This window comes from Equus caballus, chromosome 20, assembly GCF_041296265.1.
Source record: "Equus caballus isolate H_3958 breed thoroughbred chromosome 20, TB-T2T, whole genome shotgun sequence".
Classification (NCBI taxonomy): domain Eukaryota; kingdom Metazoa; phylum Chordata; class Mammalia; order Perissodactyla; family Equidae; genus Equus; species Equus caballus.
The window spans coordinates 60736804-60760458 of record NC_091703.1 but is presented as its reverse complement, the minus strand read 5'-3'; the positions used below and the strand labels follow the sequence as shown (position 1 = coordinate 60760458).

The 23655-nt window shown below is 36.0% G+C and overlaps 1 protein-coding gene across 1 annotated transcript in view; it reads left to right on the top strand.

Moving 5' to 3' along the window:
- Positions 1-23655, top strand: part of LOC111769165 (protein eyes shut homolog) — a 1017614-nt gene that overhangs the window by 461848 nt on the left and 532111 nt on the right. The window contains exons 16-17 of the mRNA XM_070244139.1: positions 5477-5667; positions 9969-10060. Coding sequence (XP_070100240.1) covers positions 5477-5667; positions 9969-10060 — 283 coding nt within the window. The remainder of the gene's footprint in view (positions 1-5476; positions 5668-9968; positions 10061-23655) is intronic.

Here is a 23655-nt window from a genome sequence, read left to right as displayed (position 1 = left end):
ACAATTTTTTTTTTTTTTTTGAGGAAGATTAGCCCTAAGCTAACATCAGCTGCCAATCCTCCTCTTTTTGCTGAGAAGAACTGGCCTTGTGCTAACATCCATGCCCATTTTCCTTTATTTTATATGTGGGATACCTGCCACAGCATGGCTTGCCAAGCTGTGCCATGTGCGCACCCGGGATCCAAACCAGCAAACCCCGGGCCGCAGAAGCGCAACGTGCAAACTTAACCACTGTGCCACTGGGCTGGCCCCTCAACAAAGGTTTTTAAGGAGTGGCATGATTTGATTTGTATTTGAACAGTTATCTCTTAGCCTTACAGGTGCCTATTAATTAAAGGAATTTTCCCTGAAAATCTCTTTCCATTTGCTGGTGATATGTTGTGACCATAGGTGTTGTGCTTGCTTTCAAAAAGATTGTTAATTGCTTTCAGAAAAAAATGTATTCAATTCTGTGCTTTTCTTGCAATCACATGTTTTCTTAAAATCTGCCTCTGTAGTTCGTATTTATCATGCATTTCCTTTGGCTACACTGAGGGGTCTCTGTCAATCTTAAACTGCATCCTCTGGTTTTCATTTCAGTATTGTTTGCTTTGTAAACATCTGGGGTTTTTGTGCATTATGTGATTCATACTTGCTCTATAAATTATGTCATTGACTTACAGTCTGTGGACTAATCAATGTATGAAAATCTATGACAGAAACAAATATTTCATACTTTATTTTGAAATATGCTTAGTTCCTACAAAAGCATTTTCAAATGGCATAAATCTTTAAATTGCCAGGAACAGAAAAATCAACATTTTAAGAGGCCTGAGTAAAGGATTTATCAAAAGCTAGCATATAGTAAACAGTGGATAAATGTTCATTTTCTTCCTTTCTCCTGCTTTATCAGGCAATGTGAAGCTAATTGACATGAATTTAAATGGATTGTGTAAAGTTGGATTTTAAGGTGAATTAAACACAATTTGTAGAACATAGAAGTACAAAGGATTAAACATGGAGAGTATTTTGTAATGATAAAATCCCAGCTCCTTTTTCTACAAACAACACAAATGAAGAGAACCAAGTCACAGAGAGTTTCTGCAGCTAATGCCTGGTTGCTGATCTGCTTTCTGGTAGAATCAAGTATCAAGACAACACAGGTTTCTTAAGAAACAGTGTAGCAAATCTTCCTATGCGAATTATATTTAAGTGTTATAGTCTTTTCTCAAATTAATAGTTTGTTTAACTGAAAATTTTGCAAACACACACACAAATTACAAATATCTAATATTATTTCCTAGGTATTACTTCCAAGACGAATGAAACAAATAAAAGGCCATTTTGCATTTTACTTATGGATTATTTCTTCACATATGGCTAGTGAGACATACTCCAGAGAGCAATACAGAATCACTCTTTCAATGATTAATCTCGGATTACACTGATGTTGACAATAATCTACTAGAAATAGGATTAAATAATATATGTCCTTCATTTAAACTATCCAGTCATTATAGAGTCATTATCAGACTATCAATTTTATAGAAAAGTTTGATGTTGAATTATTCTGTCATAAGATTCCAACTTTCACATTTAATCTTGAATATAGAACACTAACTATAAAAATGACTCTGTTTTTTAAAACGTATTTAGTATTTTACATTCTGCTAATCAATAAACAAAAAATGGCTCAAGCTAAGAAACCTTTACTTTTTCTAACTAGACATTTGTTTTATTGAAAGGAAAATATGCTGTTGGAGTAATTGTTCCTAATGTCAAATAATTGAATATTATGCACATTCATTTATTTCGTTTGTTCTAATTTAAATATTTATTTATGCCTAAGAATCTGTATTATTAATTTCTTCCAAAATATATTTATTTTATTATACTTCTGATCTATTTAAAACCCTCTGTGTGCAGTAGGGGAGGGCAAGGTTATTGAATCCTGATTTTCCACTTAAAACAACTTTGAGGTTTTCTTTATCCTCATGCAATGGGAGTGGGTCAATGAGTCAATATGCACTGGAAATTCACATAATTATGTGTCAAAAAACATTTGGCAACTGCCCATCTAGCAAGAAGAACCAAATTTCCAATAAATTTTTCAGTGGCTAGACTCATCCTCATAGTCAATATATGCTGTTAGAAATGAAGGCAAGAGCTACCTCTCAGAAGGAGAGGCAGAGGCAGGAAGTTGGAGGTGGAAGTTAAGTCTCTAGCTGGGAAATTGAGTCCTTTGAGTCTTGGAATCCAACAGTCAGATATTAGCCGGTAAATAAGGCATGAATCTGGAGAAATACTGGGGTTAGATTTTGAAGCATTCTTCCCAACAGAATACCAATTTTGTCCACTGTGAAACCATCCCCACAGGTCTCAGTGTGAACTGACCCCATCCTCATCTCAGTGGAAGGGGACTCAGTTCTAGCCAGTTAACTGCTAAGAAAGGTTCATTCTACACATAGGAAAGTTCTTCCTTCCTCTTTTGAAAATAGAGGACACTGAGTGACTGGACATAAATAAGGAAGTATGTCACTTAAACTACCACTGGCCTCCATATTAGAATCAGAAAAGAAGCAAGTCTCAGATTAAAGCTCACCATGTGAATATCAGAATGAAAAGACAGAAGGAGTCTGGGTCTTTACGAGGAGCCAGCTGAGCCTATGCATACACAAACATCCATCTGAAAGCCCACCCTATCCCTGAACTTCCTTTTACTGAAGCTACTTTGAATTGGGCTTTCTGGTTATTTGTACCAAAAGCATATAAACTCATTCAGAGGTATAACTATAATGTGAGGGCATACAATTCACATAAAGATTCTTCTATTTGGAAAAAGAAAACTGAAAGGCAAGAACTTATGATTTAATTCTCGATGATAAAAACTGTGTGGAATTATTATTTTACTTTAGCCCATCATTTCTGGAAACAGTCTCTACACTTTCTTCACAAAATTACTATGTGTTTGCAATCACCATTCTTTTTATTTGATTAAGATTTTTGCTAAAGGAGATGTAAAATAAGATCCATATTCATGCATTGGAATAGAAAACATTACAAATATGGTCAAATATTGTATACAAAACTATTTCCTGATTTTTTGAATCCAAACATAACAGAATATAATTTTCCAAGTGCAATTAAACAAAAGCAATTGTATTTCCCATAAAAGATAGTAAGTAGTTTCACATGCTTCATAAAATCAGGCACTTGGGATAAAATGATGAACCAAACATCTATGGCTCTTGACTTCAAGTAGCTTACAATTGAGAGCATATGTGGGTTTTTATACAGAGCACGAGTCACAGGAGCATAAACCCACTTAATTTTAAAAATTTATTCCATAGAATACATATCTTAAAATAATGAAATTAAAAGAGTTTTTGAGTTAGCTATTGTCAGTTAAGCAATATATTTCTTTCTAAGGCGTTTAAAAATATATAGTAATTTCTTTATTTCACCAATGTTGGGTACATTCATGTTGCAATATTAGATTTTGTCTGAAAATATTTCATGTTCTTTCACATTGTGAACTTTAAATCAAATGAATATTTGTCTCCCTCCTCAATTCATTCAAGTGAATGGCTGAAACCTTTTCAAATTATTTAATTTTGTGTGAAATTTTATTGTTCTATGCCTTCAACATCATCATTAAAACTCTACAAGGAAGAAATATCTGTCTATATCACATAACAACTAAAACAATCAGAATGTCAAAATTGAAAGTGCATTGCTCATGTTTTCAACCTTTGAGCTACCTTCACTAATGAAAGTCTTGATTAAAACATATGCTTTTATGTCTACAAAGCACTAATGTTTTCTCGCAGTATTTTGAACCTTCTTATTTCTAGTTAAAAAGAAAACGTTTCTTTGAGGTTTAGCTGATTATTTCCTTAGAGTTTCTAACAAGTTTGAGAATTTAGCAATTTTGAAAATTTAGAGTATTTCTAAAGGTTTATTGAAAATGTAAAATAAGAAAAATGCTCCACGTAGAATAAAAACTCGGGGGGCTGGCTCCGTAGCCGAGTGGTTAAGTTCGTGCGTTCCGCTGCGGCGGCCCAGGGTTCGGATCCTGGGCCCGGACATGGCGCTGCTCATCAGGCTACGTTGAGGGGGTGTCCCACATCCCACAACTAGAAGGACCTGCAACTAAGATATACAACTGTGTACAGGGTGGGGTTTGGGAGATAAAGCAGAAAAAAAAAAAAAAAAGATTGGCATCAGTTGTTAGCCCAGGTGCCAATCTTTAAAAAAAAAAAAAACTCTGTAGAGGTTTTAAAGTACAGATTTTAAAAAGAGTATTATCCTGTGATGGACAGCAAACTAAAACTCATATGGTTCCATGAATAACCTCCTCTATTAATTGTAAAAGAATAAACAATTTAGAAGTTTTAAAGGAGAGAGAGTTTGTGTGTATGTACGGACTTACTTCTCTTCTGATTCTAATATGGTGGTTGGTGGTGGGAACAGAAGGGAGGAAGGGAAAGAGGAGATACACAAACCATTGTTACAAGAATATCCTCAGTCAACATCAATCAATCAAGTATTTGTTAAACAAAAGTAACTTTTAATAATAATATAGAGTAATTACTTATTCATAGAAATAAGCTAGCTAGGTTTCATTAATCATATATTTATAAATTTAAGAAATTAAATTGTCAAAGCATTTTGCTCAAACTGTCTCCATATTTTACTTGAAAGATGAAGGCTAATAAAAATGTAATCATTCAGGGGCTCGCCCCATGGCCAAGTGGTTAAGCTCGCACGCTCTGCTACAGTGGCCCAGGCTTTCTCCTGGGCGCAGACATGGCGCCACTCATCAGGCCATGGTGAGGCAGCGTCCCACATGACACAACTAGAAGGACCCACAACTAAAATATACAACTATATACTGGGGGGATCTGGGGAGTAAAAAAAAAAGCAGGAAAAAAAGAAGATCGGCAACATTGTTAGCTCAGGTGTCAATCTTGAAAAAACACCAATGTAATCATTCAGAAGGCAAAAGAAAAAGAAAGAATGAGAGAGAGATGTTTTTCAAGAAGCTCAGACAATATAATGTTGCTACAAAAGGGTGACAATTCCTTTACTTCCCAATAACTCCATCAGCCCTCAAAAGCCACCCAATCAAATGAACAATAACATAAATTATAATTTTGTACCAACATCTTATATACAGTGAATGAGGACATCTTTAGAAAACGTTCCTCTTTCTGTTGATCTGTAACATAAAATCTACGTAAAAACACTCTTGAAGAGCCCTCATCTAGACATTTTTGCCTTCCAAGGAGATTTAGTCACGAAGCCCCTAAGACAGAAAAATTATGGCAAGCCACTGTGACTATGGCAAAGTAAACAGGTGCCCAGCCTTGGAACAGGCAGAAAAGAGTCACGTATGAGCCATTTCAGAAAACATGATGCTAGTATTAATAAGGTGAAACTCAACTATTGAACGTCCAATTCCAACCTAAATTGTATTTTCTTTCTGTCTCCACAGATTTCACTTGTGTTTGTTATTATGGAGATTCCTATCTAGAATTTCAGGATGTGTTTTTAAATCCACAAAATAACATCTCCCTAGAATTTCAGACCTCTAGTTCCTATGGACTCCTGCTTTATATGCAGCAAGACTCAAACTCAATAGATGGATTTGTTACTCAATTATTTATTGAAAATGGTACTTTAAAGGTAAGTCATTAAATTTATTTAATTTAAAGTAAATTTTAGGAAGTTGTTCTGATTCTCCACGTTAGTGGTTATTATCAAAATAAAATTTAAGCTTAAATACGTCTTTTATACTCACCATCAGGCTATGTTCTGTTTTTGTAATTTCGTCGTGTTCAGTAGTTATATATCAAAATAGTATATACCTTGAATAGCTTTCATTCTCTTCTTTTCTCTATATTTGCAATTTTCTTCCGCTTTTAGGTTCCCAATTTCCTAACGATAGTAATTGTTACCATTTTTTATAACTTTAGTGCAGATGTGATCTGGAATCCCTGGGGAGCCCCAGGATTCTTTCAGAGGGTCCTGAAGGGAAGAGCTATCTTCATAGTAATGTCAAGATGTTATTTCCCTTTTTCGCTTTCTTGTAAGTGTACGGTGGAGCTTTCCAGAGACCACATGGCATGTGATGATGTCATCCCTCTGATTGCTAATGTAATGTGTATTTATGTATTTTTGTGTTTTAAAAATGTCTATTTTAATTTCTAGTATTACCAATATTGATAGAACCCAGTAAACAAAAACTCTATGGGATCCCCAATAATTTTAAAAGAGTAGAGATTCTGAGATCAAAATGTTTGAGATTGCTGACTTGACACTTAGCAGTCTTTGTAACAACCTTCTTTTAGAATTCAAAGACTACACAGCTAATAAAAAATAAATTTTGAAGCCAATTTTGAATTGAAGGGGCATATTCTTTATCCAACACCATTCTACCTTAACAAATCACCTCATATTCCTGTTCTAAATATCCAGATTAAGGAAGTCATTAAAATCATCACTGCAATAAGGTAATTAAATCAACACGGTCTAATATATGAAACATAACTGTGTTTTTATCTACCATTTCTTTTATGATGTGATTTAAATATGATGAAATGATGAAGTATACATTATAATTTAAATAAGCCAAGTCATACCAATTTGACTTTCTTCAAGTGCTCGTTTTTCTTAAGTAATATAGCACATACACATAGTTTAGTACAACGCCTGGTATCATTAGTGTCAACCAGATGTAGCAGATTAGCGGTAGTAGCCGTGTTTCTATTCATGCATGTACTTATTCACTCATTCATTGAACATTTATCTATCAACAGTCACTTTGCCAGGTGGTAAATAAGACACAATTTGGTCTCCACAGATTGCTTTCAATTGATTACAGATAGTAATAATAACAGGTGAAACCGGAGCAAGAACATAGAGTTATGTAATGAATAGAATACTGTAATGAATCATCAAACATCAGTCTGAGCCTTTAAGATGAAGTTTGCTGATCCCTGCTCTACAGCATTTTCCTCAGTGAGATTAGAAATTTCCATTAATCTTATAGTAAGCAGAAAAAATATAGAGACCAAATGTAAGATAGTATAACACGCACGTAATACTGAGCATTGGTCTTGGGCAGCGTAGTTCCCCTGGCACATTTGTCTGCTGCGGACTCAGCTGCCAGAACGCAGGGTCTTGACTCAGCTGGCTCCTTCCCCTCTGTGGACAGCTCCAAGCGGAGACATTGTGAGGAATGGCCAGAGACCTGTAGGAATTCTGGGTGAAAATATTTTATGAAATAATGGATGACAGAGACTCCTTTCACTTTCAAATGGATAAAAATAAATTCGTGATAGGTTGAACCAAGACATTTAGGAATTATAAAACTGTAATGGGTGCAAAGAGGTGTAGAACTTCTTTCCTTTAGGATTTATGACAAAGAAAGGATGTATATTGATATGTCTATAATGATAACTACTGTTGTTTATTGAATTGCAATTATGTGTCAGGCTCCATCTTAAGAAAACTTATTAAGCTCACGGACTCTGGAGCTAGACCATCAGAGTTGAATCCCAGCTCTGCCACTTAGAAGCTTTGAGACCTTGCAAGTCACTTAAGAACTTTGTGCTTAAATTTACTCACTTGTAGAGTGAGGGTAATAAAAATAGTGAGGTTTAAATTAGTAAATGAATAAACATTGTGAAGTAAATGTAACACAATGAGTAAATAAGTAAAGGCATAGAGACACATAGAAGAATGCCGGGGACATATTCCTCAAATGTGAGGGTCAGGTGTTTTCTCTCTGCATCTCACAAAGATCCTGCAGACAAACTGAGGCTGTCAGAGTTTTGTACTACACATGCTCCTCGAACCCTTTTAAGGATGATGGACCAGGAATGTTACCCTTTTGTGTAAATCTAAAATCCATGTTCTTTCCAAACTCAGATTACTGCTTCCTGGTAATGATTTAAGTGAAATTTCAGTGTTAGTCAATTTTCATGATTTCAAGATTTTCCTTCTCCCATGAAGATTTGCAAGGCTATGCTCCCATTTCCTCATCTATTTTAAAAGTATAATCATATCAGGAATGCATTTACATTGCAATTTTCACAAAAGTACGTACTTATGGTTGAAATTTTACAGTGTCGTAATTTAAGACGTATTCAAATTCTAGAAAAGCAGAATTGTTAGTCAAATATTTTTTAGAAAATTTTAGTTTTAATGTTTAATATATCAAACTTAATTTTTAAAAATATTTTGTTGGCTCTTTCTAATAACAAGGAGGTAAGCAGATACATCCACTACTGGGACTCAAGTATCAGACCCCCACTTATTAGCTGTGTCACAAATCACTGGGCCACGTGGCTGGGAGCAAATCACTTCACCTCAGTTTCGACCTCTGAATAATGAAGATAAGAAAAGGATAGTACCTACTTTGTGGATTTTTGTGTGTTTTTTGTTTTGTTTTCTAAGGAAGCAATTAGTTGACACTTGTAAAATGCTTTCAAAATCCATGATATAGGGTAATCACTCAATAGGAGTAGCTATTGTTTGTAGACATATCATAAAGGAGTTATTTATAACAAAAGAAAAAATTCAAGGAAAGTTAAGAGAACTGTCCATTAAATATTTTATATATGTTTAATCTTGACATCCCTGAAGATAATAGGAATTAACAAGACTTAGTATTACCTGAAAAATAATTTTCTGGTATATTTGAACAAATTAAGGAGACTATCTCCCCCCTACACACACAGAAACACACATTGTTGGTCAGGACATTATCATTTAAGCTTAAATAGCTATCTATCTTAACTACCGACATAGACTTCTGAGTGTTATACATAAGAAACAGCTAATTTATTATCCATGCTATCAAAAATATTAAATTTACCCTCTGGTCAACTTTTTTGCGTATTGCACACAGCGTAAAAATTCAAAAAGCAATCCCTGCCTTTCACTTAGTTGCACGTGGCTTGGGAAGAATGTATAGCCAAGTGTTAGGAACCAGTGTCCTGGCAAAGTGCATGTAGGTGTATTTGTTTTTGAAATTTCAGTGCTGTTTAACATATTTCTGAAAGTGAACCTGCTATAGATAATTTTATAAAAGAAAGGAACCTTTTGCCATGGCCAAATATTGTAGAAAATTCAAATATATAGCATTATATTTACCTGTATTTGTTATTTGGACTACATGAGGGAAGATTTAGATATATCAATTTAGCCCAGCTGGATGCATAGGAGCTATGAAATACTATGCAACTGTTTTTCCTTAACTTATATGTGGGTTACAAATCTTTTGTAGATAAGATAAGGACTATAAATCTCCTTTCTGGGAAAGAATAGCCACAATATAACCAATGTACATTCAGGCACATGCTGTTAAGAAGATAAACAGACCACTGCAGCCCACTCGTGGAATTCCCAGGGATGTCTGGGCAAGCATACCTACTGTAGACATGATTTCACCCTTTTAAAACCATAACTGAATTGGCCCAATAAGCAATAGTCCCGCCATAAGCCTCCTCAAACCTCAGGAAGCTTAGAAAGAATGCTTGACCTTCATAATCTGTAAGTTTCCCTTCCTGTGACATTCACATCACACTCTAGATTGTAGTCACTGGTCTTTGCATTGCTCAGTTGCTAGTATCTAAGGAAAATTGCCAATAAAACTCACTCCCTACTAGCAGAAGGAGCTGCCTTTCTCAGCCAGGTTCCCCAGAATACAGGAAAATAAACCAGAAGTGTGTGTGTTGTGTGTGTGTGTGTATGTATGTACACAAGCATGGTGTGTGTATATATATCTAATACTTACACAGTTGTGTGTTTTAATTCCAGGTCTTATTAGTTCTATACCGTGAGCTGTCACTTCTCTTTAAGTTTTAGACTTCTTGTCTCTCCAACACAATAAAAAATTATTAGTAAATTGTAAAGTGCAATGCAAAAATAAGATGTTAATTTCAAAGTGAAAAATTGAGGAAAAATTTTTTTTTTCATAGTACCACTTTTTCTGTGCTGGCGAAGTAAAATTGAAAAGCATTAACACTACTATTAAAGTGGATGATGGACAAAAGTATGCACTGCTTATCAGGTAAGATATACTTATTTTCTTTTCCACTCACTCTTATAAATGGCCAAGACTGTTCCTCTGGATATTGTTTTTGCCATTTTAAAGCAGAGGTTATCCCAACTGGTATTCACATGCACTTGTGCGTGGATTAAAGTTTATCAAACCATTCTGTCTTTTCTACATGTCCTAAAAATCGTACTGGGGAAAGAATGTTGTAAGGGTTATATTGTCAATGAACTTACACAAGCAGATTTCCAAAGCACTATCCTTCATTAGGAGGAGTCGTAAAAACCAAATAAGTTGGTATTTCTTTTGATAAGCAAAGTAAAATATATTCACTGTAGAAAATTTGGAACATCCAGAAAAACATAAAGAAGACAATTAAAATGATCCATTACACCATCATGAAGATAGAATATTTACCATATATTACCATATTTCCTAAAGCTGTGTTTGAAGTTGACTCCGCCTCCAAACTCACACCAACCTCAGGTATAATTTTGCCAATCCGATAAGTCGAGATGATATTTTCCCTTAATCTGCCTTATTTGGCTTTTAGTATGGTCTAATTTTTAATATAGATTTAATGCCTTTTTATTATGTGTTTACCTCTCTCCACTTTTTTTAAATTAAAGTGGTGCTTTAAAACACACACCACCATCTTTATCTAGTACGTAAACCAAAGGAAATTATTTAGTTATGGCAATAGATTATTATTTAGTAAAAATAATTATCTATTTAAAGACAATAAAGAAGAAAGGAAAGAGGCCAAAACAGAGAGTGGGAAAGAAATTAAAAGACAGGTTTTAAGGAAATTCTACCCTCCTTAGGCTAGAAAGATCCAAATCCTGTCGCCTGGAATAGAGATTCTTACAGAGAATTGACCAAAAAATGGTCTGTTATCAACATATTGAGGAAAGGCTTTGTCCCATATACCTCCCGTGACTACTAAGAGTGGACACAAGCATTTTAAGACCTCTGAGACCCTATTTAATACAGGCTCACTTTCTTTCTTAACTCAAGACACAGAACCTGTTAACATTTTTCTTTAGGATTTTAACTCGAATAACCAGTTTCAGAGCAATGCACTTTGGGAAATGCCACCCCAGCAAGGTGATCATTTCTCTGGGCAGAGACTGCACCCAGGGAAGGAAGGCGTGTGTACAAGCACTGGGGCAGCAGTGAGAACTATGTCATACAAGACGTATTTTGGCCCCTCAGGAAAAAAAAAGACAGACACAGGAGGTGAGGGGGGAGACAGAGGGGACCCCGGAGGAAGCTGTTCTTGCCTGGGGCATGTTGACAAAGGGTTAAAAAGTAAATGAGAACACGTAGTCATAGTTACAGCTTATTAAACACCAATTTTGTGTTGAGTAGTAACACTACTACATATATGAATTTATTTGTTTTTAAGAACAAATCTAATTATTGCCTGCATTTTCCAGATGCAAAACTGAGAGAGAGATTAAATACAAAAAATTACAGTTAGAAAATGGCAAAGTTCCAAGGCTACTCTTACTTGAAAACCATGAAAAAGTTTTAAGTCATGGGCCCTATGACCTATGCTGTAGAAGCTTGATGTAATTTGGTCTCTGATTTTCTCGTACCCTAAAAGAACTGCTGTAGGTTCAAGATAAGATAAAGATATGAATTATAAATGACATCCTTAGTAAAAAAAATTAACAAAAGCAGGAACAATACTAACTAGCATTCAATGACAACCATGTATTAGATGCTACACAGACACATAACTGTATCTAATCAGCAGGAAGTGCATAATACCCATCATATTGATGTGGTTGGGCTGCCATAACACAGTACCACAGGCTAGGCGCCTTAAGCAGCAGAAATTTACGTTCTCACAATTCTGGAGGCTGGAAGTCTGAGATCAAGGGGTGGGCACGGTTGGTTTCTTCTGAGGCCTCGCTCCTTGGCTTGTAGAGGGCTGTGTTCACATCATATCCCTCTGGGTGTATCTCTGTCCTAATTTCCTCCTCTTATAAGGACATCAGTCACGCTGGATTACAGACCCCGAATGATCTCATTTTAACTACCTACCTCTTTAAGGACCCTGTCTTCAAACAGTCACGTTCTGAGGTGTTGAGGGTTAGGACTTCAACATACGAATTTGGGGGGCGCCTAATTCAGTCCGTAACACTCGTTTTTCACGTTTGAAAGCAGAGGCTCAGAGAAGGGAGGCATCCTTCTGAAGATCACATTGCTCGTCAGCGGGAGGGCGAGATTCGAACCTAGATCTCCCGCCTCTCACCTGATGAGTTTTTCTACAATAACACATCCAGTCTGTTTTCAAAGGGACAGCATACGATTTAAAGTGTTATTTAAAGGAATTGTTAAATGTAAAACATTTAAAAATCCCAAGAATACCTTCTTTTCACTATCTTCATCACATGTCACTTTTAAGGATATTTAACAACAAAAAATCACCTTCCTTTACTTTATGTGTCTATTTTTTTTTTGCAATTTACATACACTGTTGCTTATTTATTTATTTATTCATTTTTTTTAAAAGATTGGCACCTGAGCTAACAGCTGTTGCCAATCTTCTTTTCTTTTTTCTGCTCTTTCTCCCCAAATCCCCCCCAGTATATAGTTGTATATTTTAGTTGTGGGTCCTTCTAGTTGTGGTTTGTGGGATGCCGCCTCAACGTGGCCTGATGAGTGGTACCATGTCCGCGCTCAGGATCTGGACTTGGAAACCCCAGGCCGCCATAGGGAAGTGCGCGAACTTAACCACTCAGCCACAGGACCGGCCCCTGTTACTTTTTATTTTTGTCAAAAAGTAGTTGATAACCTGTCTATATCTGGTCTAAATTATCTAAATTCAGAAATATTTCCTCACAAGGCCTTGATTTGTTTGAAGTAATGGGAAATTTATAGAAATATGATTTTTTCCATGATTATCATCCATAAAGACCAAGAGTAGGGTTCCGTTAATTTTAGTTTTCTACACGTTTACTATATACTCCTAGAAGCAAAAAGGGGAAAAAAAACCCCTTTAACTCAATTCACGAATTCTGTGGCCATAATTTTTTTGACCATTAACATCCTCTGTAAAGTCAAGGTAAATGGTGTGCACACATTTCACTCCCAACGCTACACTTTTTCATCTCGTTTCTGTTGAGCGATGACATTCCCCTTGAATATGAATATCAGAGAAGCATCCTTCCTCACATGCTCTTAGGGAACTGTGAGGAAAAAGAGCCCCAAGGTTGTGCTCAGCCCATGATGAAGGGCTCTCTCAGAAAGAGCGAGACAAATATGCCCCGTGAAAAAGTAGCCGAGCTCATTATCTCTTAGAACAAGGAAAGACAAGACGTTCTGCAGAGCAGCATGGCCCTTTTAAAAAAAAAATGTGTGATTGCTTAACTTCACAAAAGCAGGAAGGAGAATATGGAGTGCTGAAGTCAGGTGAAATACATGCTGGCATAATGAAGATCCTCAACGCACACATACTAAAGACTGTTTTAGTGAGAAATTAGCTATGGCTGTTGCTCATCTTTTAATGAAAGGGAAGGAATGTATTTTCCAATTTTCAGCGATGTTAGGCTGCTGAACAACAGCATATTGTAAGTCAAGAGGAAAAACAAACGCAAGTAATTATGTGTTTCTCCACCCGCTCTTGAGCGCCATGGGGGTGTTGAAGCATGAGATGCTGAGAAAACTTAAGAGAGTAGTGCCTGTGTTCTCTGGAAAAAACGAATCTGAGAGTGTGATGCTGCACTTCCTCCATGTCTGTTGGTATATTTATAATAATCATGCATTTGTTTTATATTAATTATGTTGTTAATATACCACATGTTATTTGTATTATTATAAACATCATTACATACATTATATTATCTTATCATATATAATATGTAATTATTTAATTATATAATCATACATTGTATTATAATAATCGAGTTTACATTTAGTATATATACACATACATATTATGGGATGTTTTTTACCCATTTAGAGTCCTAATTAACATCTAACTTAGTTCTTGAAGAGAGGTGGTATTTCGAATTCAAAGGCAGAAGTAAATCAGGTTCTTCTGACCTCCTCAACTATGGGACTTTAAAGTGTTTTTAAGTGCCAACCAGTTAAAAATACATCCCTCCATTGATACAACTGTTCATTTGCTGTCTTAGTCTTGAGCTCTTAGTCTACAGCCAGACTTGTAAATAAATTGCATAAACTCCATCAGCTCTCCTAGAGCTGTCTCATGGAGAGTTTGTTGGTTTGGCTCTTTGACTGGGGGTATGCGACTCCTATGCTAAGAGCAGTATGGAACCAGATAAACTGGAACCCATGAGAACATCTTCAGTTACCCCTGAGAGAAAATGTACCAGTTACTGTTTATGGATAATCATGTGGACGTGCAATAAATTATGCTGAGTTTTGAAAAAGAGCATAGTGGTTGTATGAACAGTGAATGAGACTTAAGAAGACTGACATAAACCAATGAAATCCACACATTAACAAATATTTTCTCAAGTGATCTAGAACAGGATATGAAACCTGCTGCACACAACATTATGTCTGTTAGATGATGATAGGAAGATGTTCTTTAAAGTAACAGTATCAAAGGAGAAGAAGAAGGAAATTTGAGACCATTAGATAGGAAAGAGTGAGAATAAGGTCTGCAAATGCAGTGGCAGTCAGGTTGTATAGGTCATTGAATGTCACAGTAAGAACTGTGAACTACATCATATGTAGTAGGGACCTACTGGAGAATTCTCAAGTAAGGGAGCAGATAATATGACCAAAGAAGTATTCACTTTTCTTTAGTAGGGTATGCTAAGCTACAGCACACAATAGACTCTAAATTTCTGCATCTCTCCAGATCCACTCTATAATCTCTTCCTCCCTGATCTGTCCTTTGAAATCAACCTGTGTAGATTACATTAATGGACTCTGTTATGAGTTGAATTGTGTCCTTACAAAATTTATGTTTTGAATTCCTAACCTCCAATATCTCAGAATATGACCTTCTTTGGTGATAGAGTCTGTAAAGAGGTAATCAAGTTAAACTAAGGTCATTAGGGTGTGCCCTAATCTAATACAACCAGTATCCTCATAAAAAGGGGAAATTAGGACACAGAGAGAGACACACATAGAGGGAAGAAAATGTAAGACACAAGGAGAAGATGGCCATGTACAAGCCAAGGAGATAGACCAGCAGACCAGGAACAGGTTCTTCCCTCGCAGTGCTCAGTGAGAATCAACCCTGCAATACCTTGATTGTGGACTTCTAGCCTGCAAAATTGTGAGACAATAAATTTCATTTATTTAAGCCACCTAGTTTGTGGGACTTTGTTGAGGCAGCCCTAGCTAACTAATACAGGCTCCCCTGTCTTCTGTGGGGTTCAGTCAATGGCGAACACTGGCAGGAATTTCTATAGGCAAGCAGGTGATGTCAGGATGTATATTCCCTTGGCCTTGTGTGGTGTCCCCAGGGCTGGCTCAGTCCCTCTAGTGAAGGTCTTGGCTCCTAGCAGATGACTCTCTCCCCCAAGTTCTGGTAACTCCTTTTGTCTTGGTAGCCTTTAGATATAGAAGTGGTATCAGGGTAACTATGTTGTGGTCCTGGAATACTATACTATCCCATGTGGCTTTCCTATTCCCTGACCACATCTTTGTAAAGAGTTCATTTATTCAACCTTATTCAAGTTACGTTAGTTTAAATGTGCCACGTGTTTTCGACTAAAAACATGTCTCCTCCAGTCAGCGTGGCAGAGAATGGGTGGCTAGTTTAATGGGAGCAGGCCTAGAAGTGGCACATCTCACTTCTGTTGGGATTCCATTGGCTAGAACTTAGTCATGTGGACACATCTAATGGCAAAGGGAGCTGGGAAAGGTTTTCTAGCTTTGCACCCAGGAAGAAAGAAAAATCAACTAAAACAATGTGGAATAGACAAGATGAGAAATATTCTACAAGGGAAAGTAGATAATTGTCTACCTTTAGAGACAAAGACAAAAAATAATCAGTCAACAAAGTTTATAAAACTTAGACATTTAATTTGAACCACAGTACTTATATTTCTTTTAACCTTGGCTCTAAGTCAACTACTGGACTGCTTATAAGAAGAAAATAGAAATAAATATATATACTGTATACTTATTGAGTAATTATAACTTGCTTGAAAATGTGTACAATGTCAGATTAACTATTATAAATAATTTCTTCATTCCACTGTCTTTCTATGACTTAAATTATCCCGACATATAACTACCTCACCTGAAGTGTGGGCGCACAATACCTAGGAATGATGAATTATTTCATCTTCACACCATAAACCTTGAACTTATCTGTTTGAATGGTAGAAAATATTATTAAAATGCAGCACATTGTGCATTCAAAACATAGAGCAGTCTGGAAGAAATATCTTATTATATATGTGTGTGTTTATATAAATGAGGACATTGTTATATATGTATAAACAAAGATAATTAGAATATTGTTACCATAGTAAGCATCACTTTTGCACTTCTTTTGAAGATATTAATAATAAAGCCAAGGACTTGACGTGTGTCAACTGGAGCATGAAGGCTTTGGCTCAGAATGAGGGAAAATCAGTGAGGCAGAAAAGGAAAGATATAAACCATTTAACCACTTTCCAAAAAATAAAGATTTTTTTCTCTAATGAAATGTGTACATTATTTCATTAATCTTTTCATTAACCACTGTGAGTAGTGTCAAGAAAAACATGCCAATGGAATAATGATTTTCCTTCAACTTGAACAAAATAAAGAATGAACATCGATTTTGATTCTAAACCAATATTTATGGACCCAGCAAAATGTCTCTCTAACATAAACCTACTTTTCTTTTATTTTCCCAATGGTATGTATTCATTCAACACAAAATATAGTGAATAGGAGCAAAATTTGCCATTTAACTTTAGAAAAGATAATTTTAAGGTATAATCTACATAGAACAGTTAATCCAAGTAGGAATTAAGCATTTTTTAAGTTATAATTTTTAACTAAAATTATACAAATACTCTGATAAATTGATTACCAATTACCTTTTAGAAACTATTTTAAAGCACAAGGTAAAATAATTTTACTTTTAAATTAGGACATTTCCCATCAGTTTACTTGAACATCTGAAAATATATTACCCATCACAAAATTACTGAAATTAATCACAGAAAAAGTTCCTGCTATTTTTCATACTGTTAGTCAAAGCAGAGGAACACAGAACGAGTTTAAGCTGTATTTAATATATGCATTAAACATCAGAGTTTGTGTTTGTTTGTTTTTCCCCTAAATAAGGCATTAGTCATTAATGTATGGATATTAAGTCTGAAGCTCTGCAGCTGATGCTCAGCCTGGAGGTCACCAGAACCTTCACAGATTTTGGAGTATTTTAGGTGGGCTCCTCAGCAGAAGGTGCAGACATGGCCCCAAGCAGCATAGGGTGGCTGTGTGCACACGTGTTTATGGGGAAGCTCTTACATCCAGGTGTTTTACCACACATCTGAGATATAAAAACTCCACATGCACAAAAGATAAAAGCCTGAGTTGTCCTCTTTCAGAAAAAAAAATAATTTCAAAATATATTTTCTGCACACTTTTTTAGACAAGATATTATAGGCTAGACATAGACAAGATCATAAAGTCGAGTTGGCCTCTTTCTTCCAAATGTGTGATCTTTGGAAGTAAGAAGTAAAAGACAAATCAGGATGATTTGGTGACAACCATGGAGCCACCCAGATGCATGTCCTTTAGAGGCCCAACTACTGATGGAAACAAAGGGGGGAGAGCATTTGCATAGATTTCAACAGGTAGCCATTGGTTACCCATGTTCTTTTATTTGACCTGAAACCCACCTTCTTTCAGAGACTGATTTGTGCTCTCCCCGATAGGAGAGAGACTCTAATATAAATGAATTAGAATTAAAAATTCTGACTAAAAAATTCTGATTACTTGAATCAGTTTAATATACAGCTTGACTCCAACCCTGTTTTTCTGGCTTGCCTCATTTTCCTCTTAACTTTGCCAAAAGGTGAATTCTGTCTCTTGTGCCAATATAAACATATCAAAAACAAACTCAAAATGGATAGTTCATAATTTTAATATTACATATAAGAAAACAGAGACTAAAGAAAGATCTTGCCAAAATAGAATAAACAAGGTTATTCCAGTCATGATTTTGCAAAAACATTCTGTTAAATATTTAAGTGCAAATGTAAAAATAATCTAAGATTAGTGTTATTTTATTAAGAGAATCTTGCAACGTCGAGACAGTTGCTGAACGATAAATTTTACTTCTCATGAACTTAAAGTACTATGACTCAGTTGGGTGCATTTTGAACTGCCAGATACATGATATTCTGAGTTTAAATCTTTACCACATTTTTTATTTCTACTTTTGAAGTAGACCACCAAAGTGTCAGTAACTTGATAAACCAATAAATATCAGGAAAGTCAAACGTTGAGAGGCAATTGTGCGGTGAGAGGTGAACTCACTTTTGAGAAACATATTTAAAATAATCATCATTATTATTTCTGAAAATTAACACAATTCAACTCCTCTCACAGATATTTTTGGGTTCCGTTCATCAGTTGAAAATGACTTATCTTATTCCATTAAGTACTATTTCTAAAGTTGCTTCTCTTAATAGGAAGTGATTTTGTAGAACGGAATTCCGAAGAACAACTAATACATTGCTTTAATGTAGATTCTCATTGTGTGTTCTTTGGGATGAATTCAGACTCAAAAGCCAATTCTATATTTGCTTTCTAGAGTTTTGGATGATCAGTTTTAAAATATGTAACATTTTGCCGTTGACTTCGAACTTTCTTTAAAAGGACAGCCAAATATCTTTTTCTAGTATGGTCTTTTTGATAACCAGAAGATATTAAAGATGGCAAGCTTCAAGTTAAATCGATACAACAATAGCAAATTAAAGTTTCAAAGCACTCTGACAGGGAAGCATGGCACACCATCAAAAGGGTCTTCACGGTTCATTTACTGGAGGCCACACGGCATGACGTGGTACATATGTCATTTAGACTGTACACAGGAATCTCTCCCCACGTCGACAGTCTCTGAAGGTGTCAGTTATCTGCTGGCTTGGCTTACTCTCTGTGTGACCTTCCGGGTTGCTTTACTTGTTAAAGCCTCATTGATCACCACATGTCATTAGAAATGAATACATTAAGGCTGCTTCCATAGATTCGGTAGCAGAAAAATTTTAGGAACCATTGAAATGTTAATTCCTCAATAATCCTGTTTGACGTGTTTATTTCTACGGGAGCAAATCATTAATGACTAATTATCATGCTCCTGTGAAGAAACACTATGCTAATGAATTTGCCCAAATTTAAGTTAAAAAAAGATTTGGTTTTTTTTAAGAAAAAGATTAAACTTTTGCAAGACTTTAATAAATGATGTTTGAAACAGTGCAATGATATTGTGTAAAATGTTTCCTCTTATATAATTGACCAAATTAGAGCGAATTAGGGATAGTGGTTCTCTAACTGTCAAAAACAAATAAGTAAATCCTAGAAAGCCAAAAGAGTTCAGCATAGCTGGAGACTTCCATTTGTTAACTATGGATAGCCCCGGCATGATCTGGTGCTTATAGGGGAATTGAGGAAGTTTGTGAGAGAGCGTCCTAACTCCAAGGGAACCAGTTCAAGAGAAGTAGTGTAGCCCTCTTGTTATTTAGGTGACTTGACCCACTCTGTCTAAGGCCAACTCCTCCATTCATACCCTTCTCTCTTTTACCTTTCTTTCTTGCATTATCCATCTTTCTCCCTCTGCTGGACCATTCCCCCCAAAATAAAAGAGGGCTTTAGGATACCCTGCTGCAACACAACACCATTCTAGATCTTGTATTTATTTTATTCTGCTCCTCTCCAAAGCCAAACATCTCAAAAGTTTGGGATTTCAACTTTGTTACCTGCTATTTACTCTTCAATCCAATCCGGGCTGGCTTTCATGGTCCCATAACTGACACAGCTTTTGTTAATATTATCTGTAACTAGGGAGTTTTATCATGTTAACTTATAGTCTTTTCAGAGTGAAAAAGGGTGTTGTTAATTATTACTCCAGGACAGTACACATAAACGGGTACTATTCATGCAAAGCAAGACAATGGTCACCCTGTATGACCTTCACATTGAGAAAGTCAATAGATACTTTTCTGTCTTCATTGTACTAAGCATTTTGGTGAAAGTATTGTCTTCTTGAAATCATTTTCTCTTTCTACTTCAAAAAGAGTAAATTTTTGGCATGTCTTCTATCTCAGTGGCCAACTTTTCTTTCTTTTCTTAGATCTTTTCCAGCTTGAATTTTCTTCTGAAGTCCAGACATATGTCCAAACACCTACCTAACATCTTCTCTTGTAAACCTCATCCATATCTTAAACTTAACATGTCCAAAATAAAATTCCTTGTCCCCTACCCCTACCAACCCACCTCACTGCTCCATGCCCCTCCCACATACACATTTCCCCATGGTCTTTCCTAGCTCAGCAAATAACTGCCATCTACCTTTGTACTGAGAGTCATCTTCAACTCCCATTGCTTTATTCTTCACCTCCAAGCCCTATCACTCCTTTCCGAAATGTCATCTTATGTCTGCCCATTTCTGTCTGTCTACTCTGAAACGATCTGGGTCCAAGTCTCCATCATTTTTTATCTGGACTATTGCACTGCTCCAATGCCTGCTTCTGTACATTCTTCGCACTTTGGCCAGGGTGACTTAAAGTATGCTGCATCAAGTCACCTCTCTGTTTGAAGGTTCTTCAGTGGCTTAGCTTTACTCTGAGAATAAAACACAGACCGTCTGCCACTGCCAACAAGACCCTGCACAACTGGGCTCCTGCTTATTTTCCTCAACCTCACCTAACCCCTGCCTTTTTCCCTTCTCAATGTTCCATTCTCTTTGAGTCCTATCACTCCTGGAACTCTCTAAAAAGCTTTTCTACTTCATGACCTTTAGTCTTACCATTCCTTCTAACTGGAACAGTGTGCCCTCTTCTTTAGTCTCCCCCCGCCTCCTTAACCTCACCTCGCTCCTCCCACACATCCTCCTTCTCATTTCTCAAGTGTCAGATTAAAAGTCATCTCTTCAGGTAAACCCTCCTAAACTGTCTCAAGTTTTCTCACCCAAGTATTATCTGTCACTGCACCTATTTTTGTTGTATGGTTACTCGTTTTAGTCTTTGATTTTCTATATTCCTAACTAGCCTGTAAGCTTCATAAGCTCAGGGACTTGTCCATCTTGTTCCCTGTTGAACACATCCTTGGCACCTAGCACAGTAACTGGAATGTAAGTAGTCAATTAATAAGTAACTATTAAATAATGAATGAGAGGCAGGAATGAAACTTGATTTCAGATCTCAAAGGTTGCCAGGTGTTGAAGACCAGAGAAAATTCCCAAGGGAAGGAAGGAAATTGTAGAGGGAGTTGTGTCTGTTGTCTTAGGAAGAAGTAGGATTTAAAGTGAAATAAAGCAGAAGTAGTTTGAAGCTGCCATAGAAATAGAAGTCCTAGCTGGGTAGGACCTCTGGGCTCTCCAGCCACATAGACTCAGTCTTAAATTTTGTCTCTAGGGTTACGTGACGTTGTTTGCTTGTTTACACTAATGTGGGTAACAATCTGATGCATTATAGACATTTAATAAAATGTCAATCATTATATCATCAATATTTTTAATGAGTCCTATTTTTGCCCCAAATATCCTAAAACATTTCCTGTTTTTCAACTTTGTAACAGATGCCTATGAAGTTTACTGGATGTGCTTGTATCTATGTGCATATATGATTTAGTGTTAAACTGCCAAAAATATGGAAACAAAGTTGATTTAGCTGAATTATCATTATTTCTGTGGTTATTTTAAATAGATGGAATCATTAACTTGTCTTAACTTTGAATCAAGCTTTATCCTGTAATATTTTACAGTTAAAGTGTGTGTTAATTATTGAAGAACTCTCACTAAAATAGAAACTTAATTTTATTCAAATGGTTGAAAAATTTTAAGATAGCATTTAAAGGGAATGCAGAATGAAAGGCCAAGTACTAAAATAAACGGTTTCTTCCATAAAATTACAGCCTTTAAAATAATCAAAAGTGATTATGTTCATGTTAAGTATATTTGAAAGTAACATAAGTAACACAAGCCATTGAGAATTACACAGATCCTGCCATTGGTGAGCTCACTGGGGGCTCTAGAGAATTTGGTTTCTTGGCACGTCTGTTAAAGACAGCCAGTTCCTCTGTTGGGATTACCATATCACCCAAGAGGCATGGCAATTCTGTTATGTTAGGAAATGCTCCCTCCTACATTTCTGTCAGCATTTAAGACTAATTAGAAATAATTTTGCGATACATATATATATAGCATATATATATATATATAGCATTTTAACTTATAGTTAAAATGTTTAGCTGTCTGAATTTGGAATGGACATTGATTTTGCACTATGGAATGAAATTGCGGAATGTTCTGGATTGGATGGCTTCAAATTGATATGTATAGTATGTGACAACCTACTTGAAATGAAATTGGTTATACAATTGGATTGGCTTCCTTTCCAATCAAGCTTCATATCAATAATGATTAGTCCAGCAGAAATATTCTAAAATTCAAAGCTGAGCACTTTGAGGGTGAAAACTTTGCTTATTAATTTTTATATTCTCAGGACCTAACAAATTGCTTTGCAGAATAATGAATATATTTATTGAATAATTGATTGGTTGAATGAATGAATGAATAAAATGTTTGCAAAACAGGCGTCTAACATTGTCAGAACCAAATTATCAAAAAAAAAGAATGAAAGAAAAGAAAGTACTTTATACGCCTATCGTTCTAGTAGTAAAGTATTATACTTTAGAAGATAATTATAAAATGTTATCTATTCTATCCAAATGTAAAATGAGCTGTTTATTATGCACATTAATATTCTGAAGAAAAATCTACACTACAAATGAAAGTAATGGCTACTCTCAGATCCACTTGTTAGGTGACAGGAATATTAAACCAAGTAGTAACACAAGGAGAACACAGATACTATGTTCATAATAATTAACCTCTTGCTCCATTGTTGTAAGAACAATTAAGAGAAAATTTATTAATAAGGATCCACTGCACTAATGTGATGATAATCATCATCTGTGTATTAGCTCCTGACACAAAAAATTTTTAAAATAAAAAGCAGAGCAAGAATCAAAGGCAACACTAAGAAATACTTTGCCTTCAATCAATGGAGCCTTCAAAGCAGAAAGTGCGGTATTTCCTCCTGAGGATCCCCAAGCCCTCCAGTTGGTCAAGTGCCCTGAGGCCATAAGGGACAAAGGGGGTCTGTAGTCTGCTTCCTCAGCAGGTGGAGAACAGCAATAGGGTCCCTTCCCCATTACCAGAGAAAGAATAAATGTTCACCTGTGCCCTGAGAGGGTAGGCCCTGGGCTGCTCCAAACCGCTGTCAGCACCGTACACATGATTCATGCTGTATTTGTCTAACTGAATGAAGGTACTGGAGTGGCTGTTCCCAAAACAAGGATGTTGGCTTGTGTCAGGTAACAGGAAGTCTTCTCTTCACTGGGCACCCTATTTAATCTCTGTCCTGGGAAAACCTGTCTCTTATCCATACCGG